This window comes from Harmonia axyridis, chromosome 2, assembly GCF_914767665.1.
Source record: "Harmonia axyridis chromosome 2, icHarAxyr1.1, whole genome shotgun sequence".
NCBI classification, from domain to species: domain Eukaryota; kingdom Metazoa; phylum Arthropoda; class Insecta; order Coleoptera; family Coccinellidae; genus Harmonia; species Harmonia axyridis.
The window spans coordinates 36,999,948-37,026,022 of NC_059502.1; the positions used below are offsets into that span (position 1 = coordinate 36,999,948).

At 33.7% G+C, this 26,075-nt stretch overlaps 1 protein-coding gene and 1 long non-coding RNA gene across 4 annotated transcripts in view; both read right to left on the minus strand.

The window, feature by feature from the left end:
- LOC123672345 (glutamate receptor ionotropic, kainate 2) overlaps positions 1-26,075 on the minus strand; it is a 730,109-nt gene that overhangs the window by 187,915 nt on the left and 516,119 nt on the right. For all 3 annotated transcript variants that reach the window (XM_045606425.1, XM_045606423.1, XM_045606424.1), the window contains exon 5: positions 15,627-15,802. In XM_045606425.1, coding sequence (XP_045462381.1) covers positions 15,627-15,802 — 176 coding nt within the window. The remainder of the gene's footprint in view (positions 1-15,626; positions 15,803-26,075) is intronic.
- Positions 24,653-26,007, minus strand: LOC123672354. The gene is made up of 3 exons (XR_006746255.1): positions 25,443-26,007; positions 25,210-25,285; positions 24,653-24,831 (listed from the first exon to the last, which is right to left on the minus strand). It is a non-coding gene; the product is annotated as an uncharacterized LOC123672354 (long non-coding RNA).

The window sequence follows — 26,075 nt, forward strand, 5'->3', positions numbered from 1 at the left end:
ATCACATCATTTTAAGCAAAAAAAATGCTATGAACATGGGTCCGGAAATGCTTCGTTTCCGAGATACAGGGTGTTAAAGTTGAAAGAATAATTCGCGTTTTCTTTAATATGTTTTGACTGCTTCGAAATCCTTTCATGAAATTATTCCTATTCAAATATTAAATTTAAATTCATTTTGAAAATTTCTAAGGCGAAATGCATGCGGATTTTCTATTGCCCACTAATAAGTAGAAGTGGTATGCTATGTAATTGTTGTTTTTAAGTGTTCCTTATATTCTGTTTCCTGAAATATTGCGTTGTTGGGATGCTTTACGAATACTGAGTTTTTATTTTCTTCGAAGGTCTGTAAAATCCTATTTCTCTGTAGATGATTTCTTCTTTGTATGCTTCGTTCGGGCCTTTGGTAACCAATACCATTTTCCTGTATTTGTTGATAAGCTATTAACTTAGTTAACTATAATTATACTTAATGACATCTGAACCTAACACACTTTAAATCTTTAAAACTTTGCCGATCTTCAAGCTGCCCGGAAACCGACCTAACCGAATAGACATATTCACAATGTACAGGGTGGGCAAATTTCGATGCCTACGTCACCCGAGACTTTTGCAGCCCAGAACAGACGCTTCAACTCCCTAGACCCATTCACAATGTCATCCGTAATCCATTCATTTTTAGTACAATAAGGTCGTCTAATATAATATAATAAATTAATCTAGTCATTCTCGGAATATTCAGACGACACAATATCTAAATTTCAAAAAAATTGAATTTCATTCGGTATCCATTAATTTTATAAATTTCATTGAATTTTTTGTGTCACAGAATTGGAACACAACGAAATGCTGAAGTTTCGATGTGAAACTGCGATATAGCCAAAATACAAAATGAACAAATTATTTTTGTGGCTGTAATATTCCTTATGCAGCTCAGCATCGAGTCATGTTGAAGATAGGTATATAAGGAATCATTTTCTTGAAGCTATCGATCCTAATGTTTCACCATCTCCCTCAGAGACTTCATGAAACCCGTGTTCCGAAAAAGCAGCGGTTGAATAGAATGAAAATCAGGACAGAAATAAGAAAAACAAGCAGTCTGATTCAATTCTCACCTCCGAACTTTCGAATGTTCCCCCAAGTTCACCGAACTTTCTTGGAGAGTTAGGGTGGAAAAATGCGACAATAAATATTATTGCGGAAAATTTCTCTGGGAAGTTGAAGATCTGAGCAACTCGTTGACTTGAAAATTACCCTACTCTTGAACTTTTTTTATGGTAGAAATCATGAATGCGAATCATTCTTTTATTTTGTTTCTTTTTCTTTCCTCATAACTACGAAAACTATTATTTTTTGTGGAGTTTCTTGCAAGGAGTACATGTTAAATTCATTTTCACGTGGTTTAGGCATTATATTTCACTCTTCGTTTATTATTACGCTCTCAGGTGGAAATTATTAAGGAATTTGAAATCGATCTCTCCGTTGTTTACATTACAGCGCGAAATTTGAGGATGAGAATTTGATTATTCCCAAACAATACGTTCAATCAAATTTTTTTTTTACCGACTTGATTGAATATTGGCATCAATTTAAATGAAAAACAATTTTTTACTACACGTATACATGAAGGTACCGGGTTTTTCACCATAATTTGACCCCCCCTTTAACTTTGTTTCTAAAAGGGGTACAAAAAAATATTTTTTACAAAAGTTTCACGAAATCGACTAGTGTTTTCTAAAATGATTTCACAAATTAAAATATATACAGAGTGGCAACATATTGATTACAACTTAATTTTTTCAAATGAAACATCCTGTAAATATAGTAGGCTAGTTCTTTTTCCCCTGATTATGAATATATAACATATGTTTGGACTATCTCTCTTATTCTGAGTACCACAGAGTTTCAAATTTTATGAACCAGCTGGCAAGCTAAGTAACCTTTTTTGAGTTATCTCGTTGGCAACGATAAATGAAACTGTTCATCGAATATACACTACACAGAAACAGAAAAATTTTAAATTGTAGGATTTCACGTATGCCTACTTATGCGTTTCGTCCCTGGCACACACACCGGACTCATCAGTGTGACTTTGGTATATTTGTGTGTGCCGTGTCACAGACGCTTGGGGAATTTATTATTATCGGGAGCCGCCGGGACTCGAACCCGGCACCTTGTCGCATCTCGGTGAGTGAGTCTACCGCTTAACGTCTAGGCTACCGAATGCTGTGTTTATTGTTGCTAGGTGGAGCTTTATGAGAAGCCGCCACTGGGGAGGGCCCCAGTGACGGAGGAACGAAACTTATGCGTGTTAAAGGGGTCGACGCGAAGCAACCGATTCACTTCTCACCAAATGGTGTGGGAAGGTGTGTCTTAGGCAGAGATCGCTGGATAGCCTAACCGATGAGTCCACCAGCGATCTCGGGACGAAACACAATACCCCCGGGAGAGGGCGCACATAAATATTGGCTCGAGACAGACTCGCCAAAAAATATTTTCACTTTTTTAAAAGAACAATAAAAATAAGAACGCTACAAGGAGAGAATATATGGAGTTACATCCTAATCATCCAATTACAATTTATAGTGTAAAACGAATGTCATGTCGTTGCCAACGAGATAACTCAAAAAAAGGCATTTTGAGTTATCGCAGCCTACCACTTGAAAACTGGTTACTTAGCTTGCCACGTGGTTCTTAAAATTTGAAACTCTGTGGTACTCAGAATAAGAGAGATAGACCAAACATATGTTATATATTCGTAATCAGGAAGAAAAGAGCTAGTCAAATATAGAAAATATACAGGGTGTTCCATTTGAAAAAATGAAGTTGCAATAAATATGTTGGACACTCTGTATATATTTCATTTTGTGAAATCATTTTGAAAAACACTTATCGATTTCGTAAAAATTTTGTAGAAAACATTTTTCTGTACCCATCTTTTAGTAACAAAATTAAAGGGGGGGGTGCAAATTATGGTGAAAAACCCGGTACGTGTTTATTTTTTTCATAGGCCACACATTTTTACATTGAATATAATATGCTCAGCATTTCGGCAGTGCTCATGTGGAAGAATGAAGTGCGTTAAGTTTGGTGTTCTAATGGTTTGGATAGAACCGCGAAACTATCATGATTACTTTTTCACATGTCGAAATCTGACATTTTGGTTTGTAAACTCTTAGCAATGCATTATTCCAATTTCCAGCCAATCATTCGGGATTACACTGATTATTTTTTGACGTTTCGACGTTTTAGAAATTTTCAATTCCAGTAATTCAACACTTCAATATTTCAATCCAAAATTACCAGTAACACTATCTGTTGATTCGAATCAATTCGAATTAGAAGCAGTGTTATTGCAAGAAGGTAAATCTTGTGCTTATGCGTCGAGATCTTTGACTAAAACTCAAAAAATATATGCGAAAATTGAGCTCATGTTCTTTCCGTTTGCAACGAATGCTTTTGTCTTTGCAACAATATGATTTTGATTCGATATGTCAACGTGTGAAGATGTGCAAGATGATCGCGCAGCGAGTCCGAGTTTGTTGGAAAATTCCGATAGAATAAAGCTACGGTTTCCTAGAAAAGCGGTGGCGTTATCTAGCGGCCGTCATTTTGCGGTGGTTAATAACGACCGTCTTTGCGGTGACCAACCTGTGGTTTCCTAGGAAGTAGTCCGACCGTATTCAATCGTCACTCAGTGGTCAATACTCACTCGAGAGTAGTAGATTGTGCACTGGTGAAAAATGGACGGTTTGGACATAGCATTATTAGTATTTTTGGATGATGAAGAGTCATCAGAAGACGAAAACAATCGTTTGGAGGAGAGTGTCATGTTCAAAAATCGTGAAACTGAGGGTGCATTTCGAATTTTAGTGCGTCGCCATCTGCAGTGTTACTCCAATTTCTTTCCACAAATTGTGCTTCATCTGGGCTTGTCTATACTCTTTGCATTTTATATTATATAAAGCTTCATGATTCTTGACAAAATCAATCAATTGTTCATCATTTTCACTCGTCCAATTCACGTTTCCACTCATTGTATGCGCACCGCTACACGCGAAAAACGTTGAACTACTGTTCACCACCGCTATGACGGCCGTCATGCAACTGACGGCACCGCTATTTGACGTTACGGTGACACTCAACGTACTCTAGGAAACCTACCCCGATGCTATTCATAGAGAACGTATGGTAGACATCACCCAACGTTATATTACGGCCGCTAGATAACGCCACCGCTTTTCTAGGAAACCGTAGCTTAAGCAATCATTGCAACCGAAAAGTGGATGAATACATCAAATATTCCAAGTGTGATGATATATTTCATCCCTCTTGTTTAATCAATGCAGAAAACAGGAAAAATTCTTCATGCCACCTTGTATCAACAGAGGAAGATCAAATGAATGATGAAATTTTCCTTAAAACTGAGAATAAAATACTTCGTATTGAAATTGAATACTTGAAGTCAATCCTCGAAGAAAACAAAAGTAAGAACTCTATTTTGATTGAGAATAACAATCTCCTGAAAGATAAGATCTCCAATTTCGAACAACAAAAAAAAACAGTCAAAAACCCTACAAAGAAATCTGTATATACAACTTTTCAAGATAAGATAGCACTTCCCGACAATGCCGCCTTAGGTAACACATATAGTTTTGTGGTAGTGGAGAACACAACTAGAGCGCATGATCCTCGCCGACCGCAAATGTCATTTGAGAGTGCCAGAATTAATATAAACAATTCTTATAACCAACTGTCGATGCCTGATGAGGTAAAACCGGGATCAAAGTCTATAGATTTAGACAGGTTGTCTCGTAACTTTCAACCAATCAGCGTCAACCATTCGTGATGTCACTCGGTTTACACATTCAAATAAATAACATTTGATTGCAATGAAATCGTGGGTTTTCACGGATTTTCTTATTAGTTTGATCGCGTATATCATTTTTAGCCTATCCTAAATAGTCTTTAATATCTTCAATCATAAAATAGCTACAATAAAATGTCTGTCAATTATGGACAATGGCTATACAGACACTCTATAGAACTTGACAGACACCGAATAACGTGTTACTCCACTCTTCAATATAAGTTACGAGACAACCTGTGTAATCTACAGACCTTGAACCGGGATGTATTACTAAGTTTGCCACTGCAGATGAAAATACGGCGTTATCGAGATCTTTCTTACAAGAATCTGAAAACAATGAAGAATGGATTCAAGTTGAAAGTAGAAAAGGAAAATGGGAATAAAGGAAATGAAGGAAGTGCGTTATGGAACAAAAACAAATATTGCAAATAATCCAGTAAAGGGTGCAATCCGTAGAAGATGGATATGTGTTGGGAAAATTGCAGGCGAACAGGTGTCTGAAGAAGACATACAATCATACCTGGGAGACATCGTTAGCAATGAACATATATTTACTCCATGACTTAGTGCCATAATGTCATAATTAAATAATTATGTTGGGCAGTCTTTTTAAGAGGGAACGAATGCAACAACTAAATCATATACTTAATTCTGTTCTCCAGAAGCTGAGAGGTCCATTTTATGAGGGGGATATGGATATTGTCAGTGAAGAAGAAAATATAAAAAGGCAGGTTAGTCTGAATGTTTTACTTTTGGTTATGTTACTCCTCTATTTCAACTTAGACATCTTAATTTTTTCAAAATAAACGTTCAGTGTGTTATGAGCAGAAAATGCGTCAGAAAATTTGTATCCACATAAATTTGTGCCAATAAATTCACAATTATACGGATGCACAGTGAAATGTATTTGCATATCTTCTGAATAAATCTATATAGTTCCCGATAATGGAATAATTAAATGTAATGTTGAAATAATATTATGCAGTAAGCTGCGTATACATGGCAGATAGGATGTGTATATCGTGTATATCGTCTGTGTGTGATAACTCATGAAATATTGGATAATGAGTTTTCATATTTTGCTTTATCTATGTTATCAATAGAATTTCCAATATCTATAGTTTTGTGTGCGGGTTCATAATGGATTACTCAAATGACATAACTCAAATTTGTTCCAATTCTTTATGGCAAAAAGAATATCGTAAGATTTTTTGATGTGAATGGGTTGATTGATCTGGTTTATTTCTCTTGATTCGAACAGTAAATTTTATGTAAAGCATCAGTTCTCGGTTCAGCTTGTTACTTTCATTGCTCCCTTGATCCAAATTCCTCGATTGAAAATCACTATATAGAGTTGAAATAATATTATGAAATTCATTATGAAGAAAAGAAAATATTTAATCTCTTAAATTTACAAAAATATATTTGCTTGCCGCAATAAGAGTGTAAGATTTTTTTTTTTTGTTGACAGGTCTTTGATCTCATTCAGATCAATTATATAATTCACCCGAAAATTTATATTAGGAGGGCGCCGCTTAGTTTGATTGTAATTAAAATATTCCAATTTGTGATAACCTAATAATAAAACAAATGACAAAAAAATCAGAAATAATATGGTGATAGGTGAACAAAATCCTCACAATTGAAATACACTTATTTATTTTCCTGTTGTTCGGGACAGCATCAATATGTACTCACTTTGGAGAATTATTACAGTTGTTGAAGGTGTTGACTTGGTGATGGTGTCTTGTCTTCTACAATGGTCAATCAAACGTTCGCTGGGACGATATTAAATATGATATCTTCTTTCGGGCACTAAATGGGCACTCGAAAATTTTCAGAAGGATGACCCAAAAAAAACCAGTGAAACGATTTACAAAATTTTCCAGTAAAGGTACGGAATTCCGTCTTTTAACTCACCTTATAGAAAGGGTTTTTGAATCACAGCGGCGAGCTGTTTTTTATTTCTGGTTTTTAACGTCTTTGTCACAACTCAAAATTCCCGAGCCCAGTCGTTTATTTTGAGTCGTGCTTCTGATCTCTGAATTCACCACAAATGGAAGGGACAAAAACCCAGGACGAACAAACACCTCTTATATTCACACAAGTATTTCATAAATGAGATATAAGTCATTTTTTTATTCATGGCAGAAATTCACAATATTGAAACAAAGTTACATTCAAACATCAATAATAAGTTTTTAAAATTGTTTGATTGCAATAAATTATATTTTAATAATGAATAAAAAATTTTCATTTCACTTAAAATGATGGGACGTTTGAATGACGGATGCATTCCTTTGTTAGAGTAAATCTGAATATCAAAATTTTTCAGTTATATTACATCTACATAAATACACAAGTGACGAAAAGAAAAATATACAACTTAACCCTTTTTTGAGGATTTTATGAATATAATAGATGATAAAGAGAAAGAGAACTTTACGAATTTCACTTCAATTTTTATCAATAACGTCAGTTTGGTATTCGTCCATGATACACAATATAATATAAAAACTTTTCAGGAATGTGGACAATGCTTTATTTTTTCTCACAAGTTTACTTTTGCCAACGTTTCGGAGGCGATTTCCTCCTTCTTCAAGGCTCCATCAGGAGAAACAGCAATGTAAACTTTAGAGAAGATGTAAACAACCTCAGTTATTTTTATGATGTCTTGTTGGACGTGACGTGATACACAACAAAGAAATACACATAGAAGACAAACCACACACATAGAAGACAAACTAGGCGTCCATGATTATCGTAGGCGATATCAGTATTCCGCAATAAGAATAAAGAATAATTTCTGGTTTATTTATATTTCATGGAAATATAACGATGCAATTTAAAATCTCAGCCATGCGACACCTCGATAGATGAAAGAATATGTTCTTTTTTACATGTCGTCGTTTGTTTTTCTCGAAATTTTTCCCTTCCAACCGACATTACAAGTGAGATATTTTGGAAAAGAAGGATGATTCTTATCGGTGTCGTCGAAGTAGAAAGATATTTTTCTAATTATTCTTGCAGGTGTCTTTGAGGTAAAAAGATGTTTTTCTAGTTACTCCTGTCGATGTATTCGAGCTAAATATTTTCTGATAATTATTGAGCCGCTTAAGATTGCTTTGTGGTTTTCCTGGAGTAATATTTTAGAGTTGAATTTTTAGTTAAAAATTTTCTTTTTGAACATTGGACGTCTTTAGTGCAGTAATTTATAGTTGTAAATTTGACACTTAGCTCGTGCACGAAAAGAATTTGAGTTCGTGTGGTGAAGTAAGAAGTCCTTAGGATTGGTAAGACCCGTTTTATTCCTGTCTGTATTACCGGTGACTTTTCTGTGTTTCATCGCTTCTTTCCGAGTGTAATTTATTATTTTATCTTTCTTTCTCAAATGGAGTTTGTCTTTCAGGTTACTTATTGCTAGCAACTCTTATTTGGAACTACCAGGCAAAACTCCCTATCTTGGGGAGAGGGGTCGCTTATTTCTGATCTCCGAATCACCGCGGTCTTTTAGGCTTATTACCCTGTCCGGTCTGACTCGAGTCGTGAATTGGTAGATGCGCTGAGATATACTCTGAGTGAAATTTATTTCTAAGAGCTTTCTTTCTCAAGTGGAGTCGGTAGGTCGGGTTCCTTATTGCAAGGAACTCTCATTTGGAACCACCAGGCAAAACTCCCTATCCCTGTCCGGTCTGACTCAAGTCGTAAATTGGTGGATGCGCTGAGTGAAATTTATTTCTGAGATCTTTCTTTCTCAAGTGGAGTCGGTCTGTCGTGTTCCTTATTGCGAGGAACTCTTATTTGGAACCACCAGGTAGAACTCGTTTTCTTGGAGTCCGGTCTGACCTTGGTCTTGAATTGGTGGATGCGCCGATATAAGACCTGATTCGAATATATTGTTCAGGATTGTTTTTTTCGAATGGAGAGGTATCAAACCATTCCGTGCGGAACACAGGATAGGTTGTCACATCTGACATATTAGACTGCATTCCACACATCATTCTAAATGCTTTCCAAGCTTATCCGCACTTAACCGTTTTTATCATTGCTCATTTTGCCTGCTCACTGCTTACTCATTTCTGCTGCTTGATACGTCACCTGCTCACCTCGCTCAGTTCTCGTTCCGTACCGTGGTGCATTTTTAATATTTACTTTTGGTGTTAAGTAGCCTTTTGCATCATTGTATATATAGGATAGTATTGTATATAATTTGATGGTGTACATAAGAGAACGAATAGTGTTAAATATAGTGTGTTTCGTCAGAGTGTTTTTTATTTGTCTTAGACATTTACTTCCATTTAGCAGAAGGAATCACCACTGGTCAATCGCTCTCACCTTAGATTGAATCGAACCCTTCTCCAAATGTTTAAAAACTACCCAGGGTCGATAATAGTGAACGACGTAAGGAATTGCGACCTTATAAAACCTATCGCAATTGGCGCCCGAGGAAATATTGAATATATAATCTACGATCCGAAGAATGTCGCCTTCACAGGTTTCAAATCCTTAATATGCCATTTACCATCAGGCAACCCATCTTAATTTGTTAAATAATAACAAAAATTCGACGCTTTCCTGTATATTCTACGCAACACATATTTGGATGCTAAATTCGAAGCAAATTTCTTCACCCACATTAAAAAATATTGCTTTCGTCGTAAATTAGTTCAGGCGTTTCTATTATAAGCTTTATGAAGCCTGTTTTTGATATTATGGATAATGTTAGCTAGCGGTTCAATATTTTCAGCATAGTCAGTAGAATCTATTTGTCCATAATAATCGCCACTAGTAGGAACGTTTCGTCCAAAATTCAAATAAACCGGGGAATACCCTGTCACTTCATACATGCTTGAAGCGAATGCAATTTTTTGGATATCTTCGTCCCAGTCGAAATGATTTTCAAGTCTTCGATATTACAGCGAATAGTAGTCCCTACAGTTTCTTTCTCTCTTTCAACGAAGTCGCATTGAGTTAAATAAACGGCAGTATATCAAATCTTTTGGACCCTATAAGATTCAGCCAATTTCTTCATAGTACGGCCGGCAAATTGAGAGCCGTTATCCGAAATAATAAATAAACTTCAAGAATACGTCGGACTCTAAAAATTTAACTATATTCTCTGCCGTCGCTTTTCGCATGGGATGCAGTATAACATATTTAGTGAACCAATCCGCTATGACTACCAAAAATGTGTTGCCATGTATAGATCTTGAATATGGACCCATTAAATCCAAAGCAATTACTTGCCACGGAAAATTTAAGTTTTTTTTTTCCCATCAAAGCTAGTCCGAATTTATTATAAATCTTTTGAGCTCCACAGATTTTACACTGACGGATAAACTCAAGCATATCAAACCTCATTTTAGGCCAATAAGAGAGTTCATTGATTCTGGTGACCGTTTTATGAAAACCTAGGTAACTGCAGATTGGAGGATCGTGAAAGGTTCTTATTATTTCACTTCGTTTGTCTTTTGGTATCACGGTTTTCCAATCATAAATATTTGATTGAACCGGAACATTAATTGTTTTTTTAATTTGTAAAGAGTGCCATTTTCAACCTCCCATTGTGGAAAATTTTGTGACTATTTTGGATTTCAAGACGCATATTACGATACCAATTATCTAACCTTCTTCAATTATTGATATAAGACATACTTCACTTCAGACTGGGAGAAACCTTAAAACTAGATTGAAAGAACACCAGAGACAAATTTGAAGTCATCGACTGGTCTGTCTACGCACACAGTTGGGACAGGTCACCGCATGAATTTTGAGGACGCTACGATATTAAGAACGGTAGATAATAGTTATTTATGTATCAAGGGAGTTATGAGGGTTTTAACCACAGAGGGCAACAGATTTCAATCCCGAGGGACGTAAGTCCCGAGGGATTGTTGCGTTGCCCGAGGTGGTTAAAATCCAATAACTCACAAGATAGATAATTAATTTTATTTCATACTGCATGAAATATAAAAACCAAATTGTTTTGGTTTTCAGAACAAAACGAATTATCTTTATTAAGAATTAAGTAGGCATGGTTGCCATGGAAATGTCACTGACAACATTGTAGATATTTGTCATATCGTGTTTCTCATCATATTCAAATTTGTGAAAATGAATGCAAACTCAGAGAGAATTGAGATTTCAAGAGATTTGTTGGAAAAGGCTGAAAAAGCTCGTTCCGTACTACTACCGATAAAGTCGGAACTTAAGTACAAAAAGGAATATGAAAAATTTCTGCAGTGGATGGAAGTTAACCATATCGATAGTAAAAACACGAGTGAAACTGTAATGTTGCTCAGTTCAACCGGTTGGAAAAAATACATTCGGGAAAATTCCAAGCAAAATTGCTAGTTTTTTGGAATTGCCGAATCCAGAAACATTCACAGGACATTGTCTGCGAAGGACTTCTGCGACTGCCTTGGTCAATGCAGGAGCAAATATGACAACATTGAAGAGACATGGTGGATGGCGAAGTTCAACGGTGACAGAAGGGTATTTGGCCGACAGCATGGAATTGAAAAACAAAACTGCAAGAATGTTAGCTGGCATGTCAGATGAAAGAAGGGAAACAACTTCATGTTTGAATACAGTCATTAACAGTAACAACCGTTTAATAGAAAATCCTTGCAATTCGGGTAACAACTTTAGTGGTAAATTCGACAACTGTCGGTTTGTTTTTGTGAACACTTTAGAGGGAGTTAAAGATCTATAACTGCCCTGTTTAACTCCCAAGGGAGTTATGACAATGTTTATAGTTACGGTAACTAAGCATTTATTCCTTTGTAATGTATCAGTATGAAATAATAAGTTTAAACGCTTATTTATTGAGTCTTTGGAGATTAAATATTTAAATACTCCGTTAAATCTAGTCACAGAGTCAGAAAGTGTTAGCGCCATCTATTGTATAACAAATATGTTTCTTCAATTTAAGACTATGAAAAATGGATGTTATGCAGAATTGAATGAATGTTTTTATAACACAAAGTAAACAACAATATTACATAATGAACTGTTTTATTATTTGCCTGAAACAATGAGGTTGACCTAATAACGAATAAAAATAATTAAATAAGAAAATAATGAAGTGATAAATATTAGAAATAAAATGAAGATAATTTCAGTAAAATTTATCAGAATAGTATAGCTAACACAACGCTGTTGTGGTCGACTGAAGTTTTAGTAGTTTAAATTTGTTGTCGGTGTCAATTTCCATAGTTTCTGAGTGTTTACGTTCTTGTTGCCATGTGTTTTTACAGATATCTATTGTACTTTTAAGATAATTGAATTGTGGATTATACCTATTTTTGAGATTTTAATTGTGTGACCAGGAAGTTTTATCAAAAGGTGACTCTCATTGTTATGGTTCTGCCTAATTTTTCATTGTTAGGTTCAGATTAATTGTAAGTTCAGATTTAGATAACTAATGCGTTTTGTTGGTTTTTCATAGTCTTTCGTACTGTAAAAAATTGTTTTCAGTGCCCTGAAGATGGCCATGTAAATTACCGAAAGCAAGGCCAAATTTAATAAAGAACTTAATAAGGTCTTTGAATGACTTTATACCTAATAATAATTATAATAATACATTATTCATTTGATACTTCACTTGACTCATGGATACGGCTAGGAAAATCTGGAAAAACATGATTTTTTTTCTTTGGGTGTATCAATTCAAAAGCAAACTGCCCACCGTGATAATCTTCCTGAAGGGTTAGATAATTTGCTCAACCATAATAGAGAATGGTGGTCTGTTATGACTAAATCTGACTCCTTCAACGTAAGGTCTAAATTTTTATAAGCAAAATAATAGAGCTAACAGTTCTCGTTCAGTAACGGAATAATTTCGCTCTGCTCGGGAAAGAGAACGGCTTGCATAAGCTATAAGTTTTTCACCGGTATCATGGTGTTGAGTCAGCACACCACCAACTCCAGTAGCGGAGGCATCTCTCTGTATAGAGAAAGGACTATCGAAGTCTGGGGAAATTAGTATGGGCGAAGCTACCAAAGCCTTTTTGATTTTAAAGAATGCTTCCTCGGCTCGAGGGGTTCATTCAATTGCCTGAAGTTTTTTCTACCTTTAATCAAATTATTAATTGGAGAAATCGAAATATCTCTAATAAAACTTCGATACCAAGAACACATTCGATACAATAGAACGACTGCCTCCTACCGATTTTCATTACTGAAGCAGTTTCTCATGGCGTCACCTGTTACCATCAACACTGTGTCCGTAAAGTATGGAACAAATTCATTTTTAGCTAAACTGACCATTTTAAGAAATAATGGAATAATCCTGAAACACGTCGATTTTAGATTTTAATTTAACGTATTTTGAAATAATAATGTAATAAACAGGGTGAATGACTTTCGAGTAAATACGTCACCGTCATTTTTTTTAAATGGTCTCAATTCTCCGATTACTTTAGCTGAGCTGATTCCAAAAATGTATCACATGTTGATTCCAATTGGTACAGGGTGACAAAAATACAATAGTTTTGTGTGTGCTCATAAAGTAACGCGTAACGTTCTTTATTAGTTAAATTAACAATATTATCCAAAAATACTTATTGTCTAGCGGCAATGGTTTGAATGAACCACCCCGTAGTTTGTTACATTTTTAGAAAAAATGTATAAAACTAAGAAATAATTTCCTTCATATCGTCGGCTAAGAGTGTAAATCTGCTATGTCCAAAATGAACAATTTCACAGGAGACCAAAAAAACCGTACAGTACAGTGTTATAATAATAATAATAATAACAAGAGAGTTTATTCATGAAAATACATTCAATAGAGTTTATTGAATGTATTTTCATAAATAAACTCTCTTATTATTATAATTATAACACTGTACTGTACGGTTTTTTTTGGTCTCCTGTGAAATTGTTCATTTTGGACATAGCAGATTTACACTCTTAGCCGACGATATTCTGTCTGCTTGACCACAAGTACCCAACATGTTTGGAAACAGCTCATTTTTTTTAATCTAAAAATGTAACAAATAACAGGGTGTTACATTCAAACCATTGCCGCTAGACAATAAGTATTTTTGACAATAATGTTAATTCAACTAATGAAGAATGTTACGCGTTACTTTATGAGCACACACAAAACTATAGAATTTTTGTCCACCCTATAAAAATTGGAATCCACATATGATACATTTTTGGAATCAGCTCAGCTGGAATCATCAAAAGATTGAGACAAAATAGGGGTGTTCCATTAAAAAAAAATGACGGTGACGTCATTACTCGAAAGTAATTCACCCTGTATATAAGATTATTATTTTAAAATACGGTAAATTGAAATCAAAAATCGATGTGTTTCAGGATTATTTCTGAAAATGGTCTGTTTAGCTGAAAATGAATATTTTCCATACTTTACGGACGCAGTGTATAGGCAACACATCACTCTTGGCTTGAAAAAAGTATATTAACTATCCCGGCCTATTTTCATCAAGTCCTGAATTCCTTGCATCTATTTGGAGACCACTTTTATATATGAATAATATAAAATTTGTCAGACCGAATAGGTACACTATTCAGGATCACAGAATTATCAGATCTTAAAAAAATATTATTTATACTCATACTCACAATCTGATCTGATTTGAATTGTATCTTCTCCAAAAATTTCAGATGCGATAATATAAATCTATATTTGCGGATATTGTAAAAGTATCTAGCCATATCTCTTTATGACCACCATGTTCTTGAATCTATCGAATGTCAATTTTCTTTTAATTTTCAGAAAATAAAATCCATTCTTTAAATATCTGATAAAATAAAATGTTAAGGGGTCATTAATATAACGTCTTTTAAATAATTCGTTCCAAATCCTTTTGAAATTGAAAACAAATAGATACGCCGAAACTATGGGAAATTTACGGATTCTATTGGTTCATGAGAACATGAGTTGTATAATCAGATATATGATCAAATCAAAATATCAAAAATCTAATTATATATAGACATAACCGAGTGATTGAAATTAAGTAAATATATCCTCATAATACCTATTCAGGATAAGCTCAAAAAAATCAGAAATTGTTCTTGTTGTAAAATGAATTTACTTTACGTTGAATAGTCGTCTAAAAAAGTATTACTTTTCAACGTAGATCTCGCGGACATTTTTACGTCGAACCTAGGTTAGAAGTTCGATGCTTTCTGACGTTTTATAGATCATCTAAAAATTTATAAGATATAGTCTGTACTCTATAAATTGTTTCAAGCATGTGTGTTGTTTGAGGTGTTTCATAATATCCGAAAATAAGAAGTTATAGGATAAATACGTTTCAGTATTAATGAGTCCTAATCGCCACCATTTTCTTCATAAAAGTCCTATTAACTCATGAACCATTGAGTATAGCATATTGTATATAGCAAAATTGTTTTCAGAAAAGCCATCTAATGATGCAATAATATACAGGGTGTGCCATTTGAAATAACAAAGTACCTGCTACTTTTTTACATAAGCGGCAACATCGCAGCACTGAAAATATTTTAGATCAATAGAGCAGTTGTTCTTGTCTAAGAAACCAAATATTCAATGAATTCTTGTTTTCCGTTCTCCGTAAACGTCTAACGTACCATCGACCGTGATACACCCTGTATAAAATGTTAGTTGGGACACGATCTAAAGTTTCGACCAATCTTGTTTCGAAAGCTTCCAGTTCTTGTTAACTATTACCGACTCCTATTTCGAGTGGAAATTATCACATAAAAAATTCGGTAACGGTTTTCTCAAAACTCCTATACTTACCGCTCTAAAGAAGGTCTGTATGTTCCTAGGATTTGTGTCGACTATCATCTTGTAAATCTCCCGCTGCCTTATCTCCCTCAGGACTTGCCGATAGGACGAAGGACTGGCTTGTCTTATGTACATCTCATTCTTGGCATTGGCTGGGGCTTTCATCATGTCCTGCAGTTTGAATAGGCCTGGGATAGCAAAACGGTAATTAGATGAGGAAAGGTATACGAAATAGTATTACAGTAGTTACAGTGTTTTGGAAATGTTTGGATGTGAGTTTGGGTTCTATTCCTTATTTTACAGACATTGGAAATTGATTTTCTCACAACAAGTTCACATTTTCAGAGAGAATTATTTGAGAATATAAATAACAGCAGTTTAATCGAAGCCCCTTTTACACATTACGTTTATGTATATTTTATTTTATGCTGGTTTAATGGGCCGTCGGCGTTTCTTATAACATAATAATTGTAGATTCGATTAGGCGATTAAGGTATACAGGGTGTCAGTAAATATGTGCGACAAACTTCAGGGCGTTATTCTACATGAAAAAATAAAGACATGTTTCCATAAAGCTTTAGTTCGAAAAGGCTTCATATTCCAGATAAGGAGTGTTGAAGTGTATTTATTGCTCTTAATTTTTTTAGAGAACAAATGGTATGCCATTGGAATATTCCAAAATAAAAATAATTTTCGAATTCTTCTTTTAATTTATGACCAACTAAAAATCATGTTTGCATTGCTCGTTCAACTCATGACCAAACATTTTTTAAGGCTCACTCATAACAAGATTTTGATTAGTTTTTTAGATAAAACACACATTGAAAGTTAAACACTGAATAACTAAGAAACATTTCCCGTCGTTCACCTCAAAACTAGTTAACAGAATGTACTAAACCTATTGAAATGACCTATCCTTGTGAGTGAAAATGTTAACGCAATAAGTAATGGAATCCAGAGTGCCGACAAAAGGCTACTCAGATGTATCTACCTAATATGATATTATTCATTTAGTATTAGAATCCTAAAATATTGGGTACTGGTATTTCAATTCGAGTACTTCGGAGCTTTTACTTCAGAATCTCATTAAATTTTACCCGATTGTTCATCATCAATTTGGCATTTATAGCCAGTATGTGAATAATGATGGTGCCGACGACAGTAGGATCAGATCGAGTTGATATAACCTCAGGTTGATGAATTCGTTGATTAAATTTATACACAAACAAATTATTGAGCGTTGTGACTAACATATATACACTGTGTCCGTGAAGAATGGAACAAATTTATTTCTAGCTAAACAGACCATTTTAAGAAATAATCCTGAAACATGTCGATTTTTTATTTTAATTCACCATATTTTGAAATAATCTAATATACAGGGTGAATTACTTTCGAGTAATGACGTCAACGTAATTTTTTTAAGATGATCTCAATTTTCCGATTACTTTATCTGAGCTGAGCTGATTCCAAAAATGTATCACATGTTGATTCCAATTGGTACAGCGTGGACAAAAATACAATAGTTTTGTGTGTGATCATAAAGAAACGCGTAACATTCTTTATTAGTTGAATTAACAATATTATCAAAAATACTTATTGCCTAGCGGCAATTGGTTTTAAAGTAAAACCCTGTAGTTTGTTACATTACAATACCAAAAATATTGTAGTACAAAACTGTCATTGAACACCAAAAAATTACTAAACAAATAATGACATTTCACAAAAAACTGGACGACTATGTCTTTTTTAATTGATAAGAAATAATTTCTTTCATATTCTGTCTGCTAGACCATATAAGTACCAAACATCTTTGGAAACAGCTCATTTTTATTAATCTAAAAATGTAACAAACTACAGGGTGTTACATTCAAACCAATTGCCGCTAGACAATAAGTATTTTTGATAATATTGACAATTTAACTAATAATGAATGTTACGCGTTATTTTATGAGCACACACAAAACCATTATATTTTAGTCCACGCTGTACCAATTGGAATCAACATGTGATACATTTTTGGAATCAGCTCAGCTAGAGCAATCGGAAAATTGAGACAAAATGGGGGTGTTCCATTTGAAAAAATTGACGGTGACGTCTTTCTTCGAAAGTAATTCACCCTGTACATTACATTATTATTTTAAAATATGGTAAATTAAAATAAAAAATCGACGTGTTTCAGGATTATTGCTCAAAATGGTCTGTTTAACTGAAAATGAATTTGTTTCATACTTTACGGACACAGTGTATAATGGGTATTCCTCCTGGATTACGAGGTTCTCGAGAACTGTCATTTTTTATGTAAAATTAACCCCTGAAGGAAATCTCATAAACATAGTCTCGCAAAAACTTTGTTTTCGAGATAGAGAGTGTTTCTTGTAAGTCTTGTAATCTTATTTTTTTGTAAGGATTTGACCTGTTTATCGGATCTATATTAATCTTCGCTACAGATTCAGTTAATAAGTAGATACCTAATAATACTTTTGTGCTACAAGAAATCCATAAGTCTAGTACTGGACCACAGTTCTCTTTTAACATATTTCTAAACTACAGTACTTACTCAACCTACACCAAAAGTTCTGGAGGAATATTACAGGAAATGTTCCAGAAAAAATATTAGCCGTATAAAAGCTGATTTACAGTTTCGTTCAAAACATTCGGTTTTTTTTATACTGAGTGAACCTAGTAGCATTTCGAAGAAAAATGTGTTTATCATCAATTTGGCATTAATAGCCCGGATGTAAATAATAATTGTGCCGAAGACAGTCTGATCAGATCGAGTTGATATAACCGCTGGTTGATGAATTCGTAGATTGAATTTTTACACAATCAAATCATTGAGCGTTGTGATTTACATATAATAGGTATTCCACCTGGATTACGAGGTTTTTGAGAATTGTCATTTTTTATGCAAAATTAGACCTTGAAGGAAATCCTATAAACATAATCATCATTTCAAATGCTGTTATATTTTGTAAATATATAAGAAATCTGAGAATGTATCTTAATTTGATTATGTTAAGTTGGATTAAGAAGTCATTTCATTTTCTCTACTCTGTAAAATCAGTCAGTAATGATCTATCTTTCGTATGTATCTATCAATTAGACGAAATAAATCAATTATTCTTTTTTCGATAAATGGTTCTACTACCCAATTTGCTGATAGATGGCACCACTATCGGCACTATCTCTATCACCCGCTTTCAAATGACTTTTTTCTTAGTTGGAGGACACTTCGATTGGAGGCGAGTCGATCGGGAGTTGCACATCTATATCTACTCATCTATGTGTAGTACCATAGTATAAGGAGAGGATAGTAAGCCAGTGTAGTGCTTTTTTGGGTTTTGTTGATGTTGAGCGCCATCTATTTGTACTCACGTTTAACTCGAATTTTACTGTCAAAAATTGGTCCGTAAAGTGGAGCTCTCTGAAAAAATTGGTGTTATTTTGAAGAACTAAAATATTTGAAATAGAGTGGTCAGAAGATTTCTATATTTTGAATAAATATTCGAATATTCAAATGTAGTGGTAACTTAATAATAACATAAAAATTATTGGCAATGTCATGCGACCCCTTTTCAACCACGCCACTGAATGAATTATCGTATTATTTCTGCGCCATCTATAGCTCATGATTCAGCGCCATATATTATCGAGTTACTTCTCCACTTTGGTTAGTCACGAAATCCAACTACAGTAGCGACCCCTGGTGACTATTTCCTTGCCGTCAAACGGCGGTTGACTTACTATCCTTTCCTTATACTATGGTAGTACCTACGGAATCGTCTGCGTAAATGCAATCAATGCTTTTCCTTTGAGCCTTGACCTATAATTCAACCAATGAGTAACCTTCCACCTGAGCGCTTGTCCTTGTCTGCTGCCTTTTTTTTTCATGAGATCAATATTTGTCAACTAAAAATATTTGAGAGTGATTGCAGAATCATTATGGAATTTGTGTCTCGATTTGTGTGAAACAAATTATTTTCCTAATGACTTATTTTCTGTGTTTTTGATGATGTGGATTCTTTATGGCATAGGAGGAAATATCAAACCATGATGAAAAATTTGCATTTTCATTAGCATTATTATTATAGAATGTGATTAACACCTACGTAATATTGAAATTAACAATAAACACTGAAACAGTGACTATCCGAAATGTAGACTAAACCTAAAAGTTTTATGCTCTACGATAAAATAACTTCCGTCAATTTGAAACTTGCACTGGCAATAGCAACATTAGTCAAATTTCTGCTTTGAATACCAATGAAATACTGCCAAAATATCGAAATATGAACGGAATAATCCACATTGGACTCTTCCAACTTTTCACATCTTGCTTTGCAAAGGAGTAAATTCAATTTTCAACATCAGTTGCTATTCACCCACTTTCGATTGTAACGAATAAAATCCACGTGTTACGGGTACCGACGACCGAATATTCAATTTTTTTCGGAGAGTGCACAACGAATTACTAATTGAAATTTTCTCGCGCCACGGACAAGTTCATTAACACAAAATTGCCGAAATGCCTCTGTCCGTGACGTTCGTGAATATATTTACCGGCCTGTTCAAAATAATTTGTGTTTGGGTCAGATGATGAATTCGTAATGGCCCCTACTTGTATCATGGGGCTTGTGGAAAATAGCGTTTGTAGTTGTTGCGGAATTCGTTGCTGATTGATTTTTTACTGTTCTTGTTTTTTTTTTTAGTCAAACTGTTTTCCGAGAGGATATAATTTGAAGCACTTCAAAATTTTGCAAAAGTGTAAATTAACTATGATTTCCTCATATTTCAGAAAGATATAAAATGTATCATAAGTTTATACCGAATGTTATGGGTCGACGTTTCAGAATTTTGGGAGCTAATTCTAGATCCTCAATATAAGTAGAAAGTTTTATATAAACATAACGTAAATGTGCAGTTTTGAAGATGAGCGAGATCGGGATAAGCCTCTGCCCAGTCTACCCCCGTTAAGCTAGCAGAACCACTTTCGAATTTTTTATTTTTTTAGGGCATAATTTTTTACTTATTACAATCGGATTAAACCATAACTTCAGGTTATTTTTAGGCTCATGTTTGAACTCATTATCAAATTTCTGAATTCACGTTTTTCTAAAAAAACCCTTGGTCCTGCTAGGTTAAGCTAGCAGAACCCAATCGTAAATAAACTCCTCAAAATAAATTGACTTACATAATAATTTTAGGATCAATTCAAACTAATTTATTACCCTATTATGAAATTTTTTGCACTTCAGGTTAACGGGATATCCTAGGTACTACCACATAGGGATGTGTCGTTCACGAACGAACGAATCAAAAGACCCGGGTCTTCAGAACGAATGGTTCGATCGGGTCGTCTCTCTAAAAATGATTCGTTCGTTCGAACCGATCCGAATGAGCCAAACTTTCACATTCAGTTCATTCAATCTGAGGATCTTTTAGGACCCAAAGATCCATGAATGGTTCGTTATCCTAGCCTAGGTAGATGGGTTTCGGTTTGGACTGACCTTGAAGGAACATAATTATGGTAGTAATAAAATACATCCATTTCGCAAATGAATCATCGTCTCGGTACTTGGCACCCGGTTTTGAAGAAAGATGATCGATAGTAAAAGAAACTGGGCTCTGTAATTGCACTTTCTTAGATGCACCAATTATTATTTCTTGAAAATGTTATGGAATTTTTTTAACTATATTTTCAAACCTAACTTTGTAAAGTTGATCAAAATGAATATTTTTGACTAGGAATACTACCTTCAAATGAGACATTTCATGGAAGAAAAATCTCTTAATAAAAAAAAACAAATTTTGGACATATGCCAGACAAAGCCTGAAAGTAAATATCCAAACCCTGTAATTGGATTATTATTTTCAATAATAATCCTTTGGTATCGGTAACAGAAAGTACATACCTTTTTAAACTAGCCTGGAATTTTCTGTTGACGTATCGAATGAAGAATCCGAAAGTCGTATAAAAAAAAATGTCGGAAACTAAAAATGTTATTATCTAATTTGAAATGAAATTAATATTTATTTGAACATAATAATAATACATTTAATTACATTATAGAAAAAAATGTCCAATTGAAATAAACAATCAAGAACAGAGGCTCATCCAAAACAGAATATTGCCTGTGTGTTCTATTCGAAATTAAATTAAATTTTTGTATGCCCTTATGAAAATTAAAAAGTATCCATGTCGGGAGATAATTGACAATTTTTGTGTCCAAATCGGTGTGTGCCTGTCTTATATCTGTGTATGCCTGTCCTATTTCGGTGAAATGCGTCTTGTGTCGGTGGTAATAGTTTTTCATGTTTATAATCTTTTATTAATTAGGTCATGAAATCTATCTCGCCCTTCCTCGCATATCCATCTCCTCAAGTGTCTCCGAAATCTTTTCGGATTTCTCATCTTTGTGATCGTCTTAGGAATATGCTGGTATATTCTAGGAGCTAGATATCGACTTGATCGTTGCTCAATTCTTCTTTCCGCTCGAGGTAATTTATATCCGCCTAATTTTTGTCTTGTCCCATATTCGTGTTCCAGAGTTGATAGCTGTATCTTTCCTTGTTGTACTTGCTCACTGATCTTCAAGCAATACAGCTGTTAGCTAAAATGTCAGTTGTTATACTGAAGGGGTTTTCTAAAATGAGCTTTTTTTGAGCTCATTTAGATATTAAAGAAAACGAGTATATTTTAAGAAAAATTAATGAATGTTTATTTCAATGTAGAGGAAGATATGCCAATACCGATGGAAAACGATATCAGCCAAATAGAAATTTACATCTACTCTTTCATTCACTAATTTTCTTTTGGAATATTCTACCACTTCCCCATAAGCTTTATTTTTGATATTCCTGTTTCCGTATGCTGAACTTTTTATTTTCCATCGACAGGTTTTCTGCCTATATAGTTAAAAAATTCTTTCTTTTTACACAAGAATTTGGTACGTTTGGTAAGTTACGGCGGTACCTGATAAATTGCCAGCTATCTGTGACCATCTGAAATCGAAAATGAAAGAACAAATAGCGTTAGCAATTTCAGCTGGGACCAGTATTCAGGAATTAATTTTTCATAATAGATACAGTTGGTGTAGAAAATATATCAAAACCAATTGAACCAAATCGACTAGTTGATTCGAAAAATTTTTACTCAATCATTGTCGAAGTTTGTTGTTATAACTGCAAACTTCATTGTGGAAAATTATTGACACTTCTAAGATAATTTGAATGCACATAAGTGGCTTTATAGAAATGGTTATCAGCTATATGTACAGGCATAGTATAAGGAATGGATTCCTTATACTATGGTACAGATAATCTAGTAGCTGAATTCTATGAATTTCTATGAATCAAATATGGTATAATAATTTATTTTTGTACGAAAATTCATACAGATAGATCTGAACGGCGGACTTTGTCTACTTCTTCAGATTCCAAAATTTAAATCTGAAAATTCCAGGTGGTTGAATTTGTTTTTTGTCGAACAATTCCAAATGTTATAATTTAAAAATAATAAACCAAAATTCGATCGGTCTGCCGTCCAGAAATCTTCCGGCGAACTATAATTTCTTATTTCTATTGCCATGAAATTCAGTATAAAAATCGCTTTATTATATTGATCTTCCTAACCCTAAATTTTTATTTTTTTAATATAAAATAATTACATCTTTCCTAGAGCTCCCACAGCAGGTCGACCTATATATTTTGAAAGCACTACATCAAGAAAACAAACTTCGAAATGTGAATTTCTCCAGAAATATATATCCAATAAAAATTGATTTGAGAATTGCTTGTCAGTTGATACTGAATGCAATCTTTTTTATCTCGAGATCCTAGCGCTGATAGTCTCAAGAGTTTTGAATTTCTGAAATTTTTATCCGGATTTCGGAACAAATGATTCTGATTTCGAATTCCGCTGGTGGATATTCAATAAAATTTTAGTTTTGACATTTTATATTATTTTTCACGTTTATTTTGCTTTGAAAGACGAAATAAGAGACCAGTGTAAATTTTTTTTTTCATTTTTAGGGAAAATCCTTCTTCAGTATTCACTAAGCTTACGAAAATATTCTCTTCTGATGCCGTAAAATTGGTTAGTTATATTTGAATAATCCCGATGAGATAGAATTTTGAAAAACATTAAGTTCGAATTGAAAAAATCTCTCGTCTTTATTTCAAGGCTTTTTTCGTGAATAAAAGAGGAAGAGAAGCCAAAACACGAAGGGATAAGAAATGTTTTCTCAAAAAGTTTTAGCTTATCACAAGAATCAGATTACGAGCTTCAACTTAGTTAATGGAATTATTTCAATAACAAATTCCTAGTCCTTTATTTTCGAATTTATGATTATATTTGGATTTCAGAATTGATGAACGATCCCGAATTCGGATTTAGCAGATTATTATAAATAAATTTTTCCACATCAATATTCTATACCTACTGTTAGTTGCAATTTCTAGAATGCACATTATGTATATTTTCAATATTCAATTGAATTATTATGCTCAATGCTAGGAATAGATATATATTTCACTAAAGGTTGAATATCTCCTTTCCAAACATTGCAAAACTGAGTATTTGAAATAATAAACTTTAATGAGATCCATAAATAGAAGTTGGTTATGGTTTTGTAATTATATTCACTAGTAATCAGTAGGTACTAGGTTTCACCGAGGAATACCCACTTTATCTCTTACAAGTGAAATCTGTTTACCCCACCCACATTCTTTTCGAAGGCATAACCAATTGAAACTAATCCTGAGAATCCATCTTGAAATATTCTCGGTTTCTTTTCACTTTGTTATTTGTGAATTCGTTCCGAAATTTAGGTACCTGAATCTTTACAGAATTTCGGTGATTTCGGTCTTTCCCGAACAGACTAATTGTTTTCTATTCATTCTATTGATGAAAGATATCAAGGTTATTCTGATGACCTGATGTAGGTACATTCTTTACTATCTACTACAATCTTGATAAATCTTCAAAAAAAAACTAGGAATATAATTCGATTGAAAGGGTTTTTCAGAAACTAAAATTTATAAAACAAGAAGGTTTATTCAGATGCAAAAGGTTGTTTACAGAATTGAGTTCGACATTTTTTTCGAGAATATTTCTTGATTTATACAATAACTAGCTTCAAAAGATGTAAACTGCCTGTTGATCTAACATCTATCCTCTTGTTGGTAGCTCCATGTGATTTTATTTACAAGAAATCTGAAAATGAAACTTATTTTAATTGATTACCTAAATACAGAAATATTGGGTAGCTACTATGAATGACTTCAGTTGGTAGTGCATGTTTTCAAATAATCATTGAAAATCATAGTGTGGTGAAAAAGTGTCATCATTATAAATGAGTACCAGTTGGATCTTTTCGGATACAAATTTTCAATAAAATATATTCAAATAAAATACATCTGCCTGAAAATGATGAAAAAGTGCAAACTATGAATAAGAACTATTCACTTAAAATAATAATAATCAAGAAATACAAATAGTTTACAAATATCTGTTGATATAATATCGAAATTTTTCTTGGTTCACTCATCCCACAAACTTCTTTTTTTTCATTCATCAATTTAGAATACTCACATTTAAACATCTATTTGGACCTTTGACGCATCTTCCTACGTTTTCGCTTCAACCTTCGCACACGCTTCTTTCTCCACTATAAATAAAGATGATATTAGCACAAACAAAAATTAAACAGAAAAAAAAAACATTGAAAGAATGATCCCTTCATCAGAAAGTCAAGTATGAAATAAATTGAAATTATATTTGAAGATTATAACATCAAAATAACTAAAAACTATAATGTACCTCACCTTAGCCCTCATCTTTTCACCACCGTAACAGAGAATGAATTAGGACAAGAGCGGAGCGATGGTTAGGTTAGGTTAGGCCACAAAAAAGCAGAGCATAGAGTCCAAGGAAGAATCATTTTTGGCCTCAGTCATTCTCATAATTATACTTATCAGTGCACGCAGTGTACGTCGAGTTCGGAAAGTCAGCGCTATCGAATGCGCATTAAATGGTATGTCAGTGAAGCGTTCGTAAATTACTTATGGTTCGGGGATCAGCGTACAAAGTAGTACTAAAAAAAACTGTTTATTAATAGAAGTATAAACAGCTACAAATCTATTGTTTATATAACAATTATTTCGTTACATTATTTTCGGTATGAGTAGATATCATCTATATAACGCAAAAGGGTCACACTTTATGAAATATTCCATTCCTATATAAAGCCATGTAGGTATTATGTTTGGAATATAGCAACTATAAATTCAATATTAATATACTACAGAAGTGTTTTAATACTCTTATATGGAAAACTGCTTATTGAAGACAAGATTATATAATTGTTTTCAAAGTTCTTTATGAATGTTGAGAAGAGCTTTAAGAAATATATGAAATGTTCTATTATAGATTTTCGATGACAATTTCGATGACAAAAT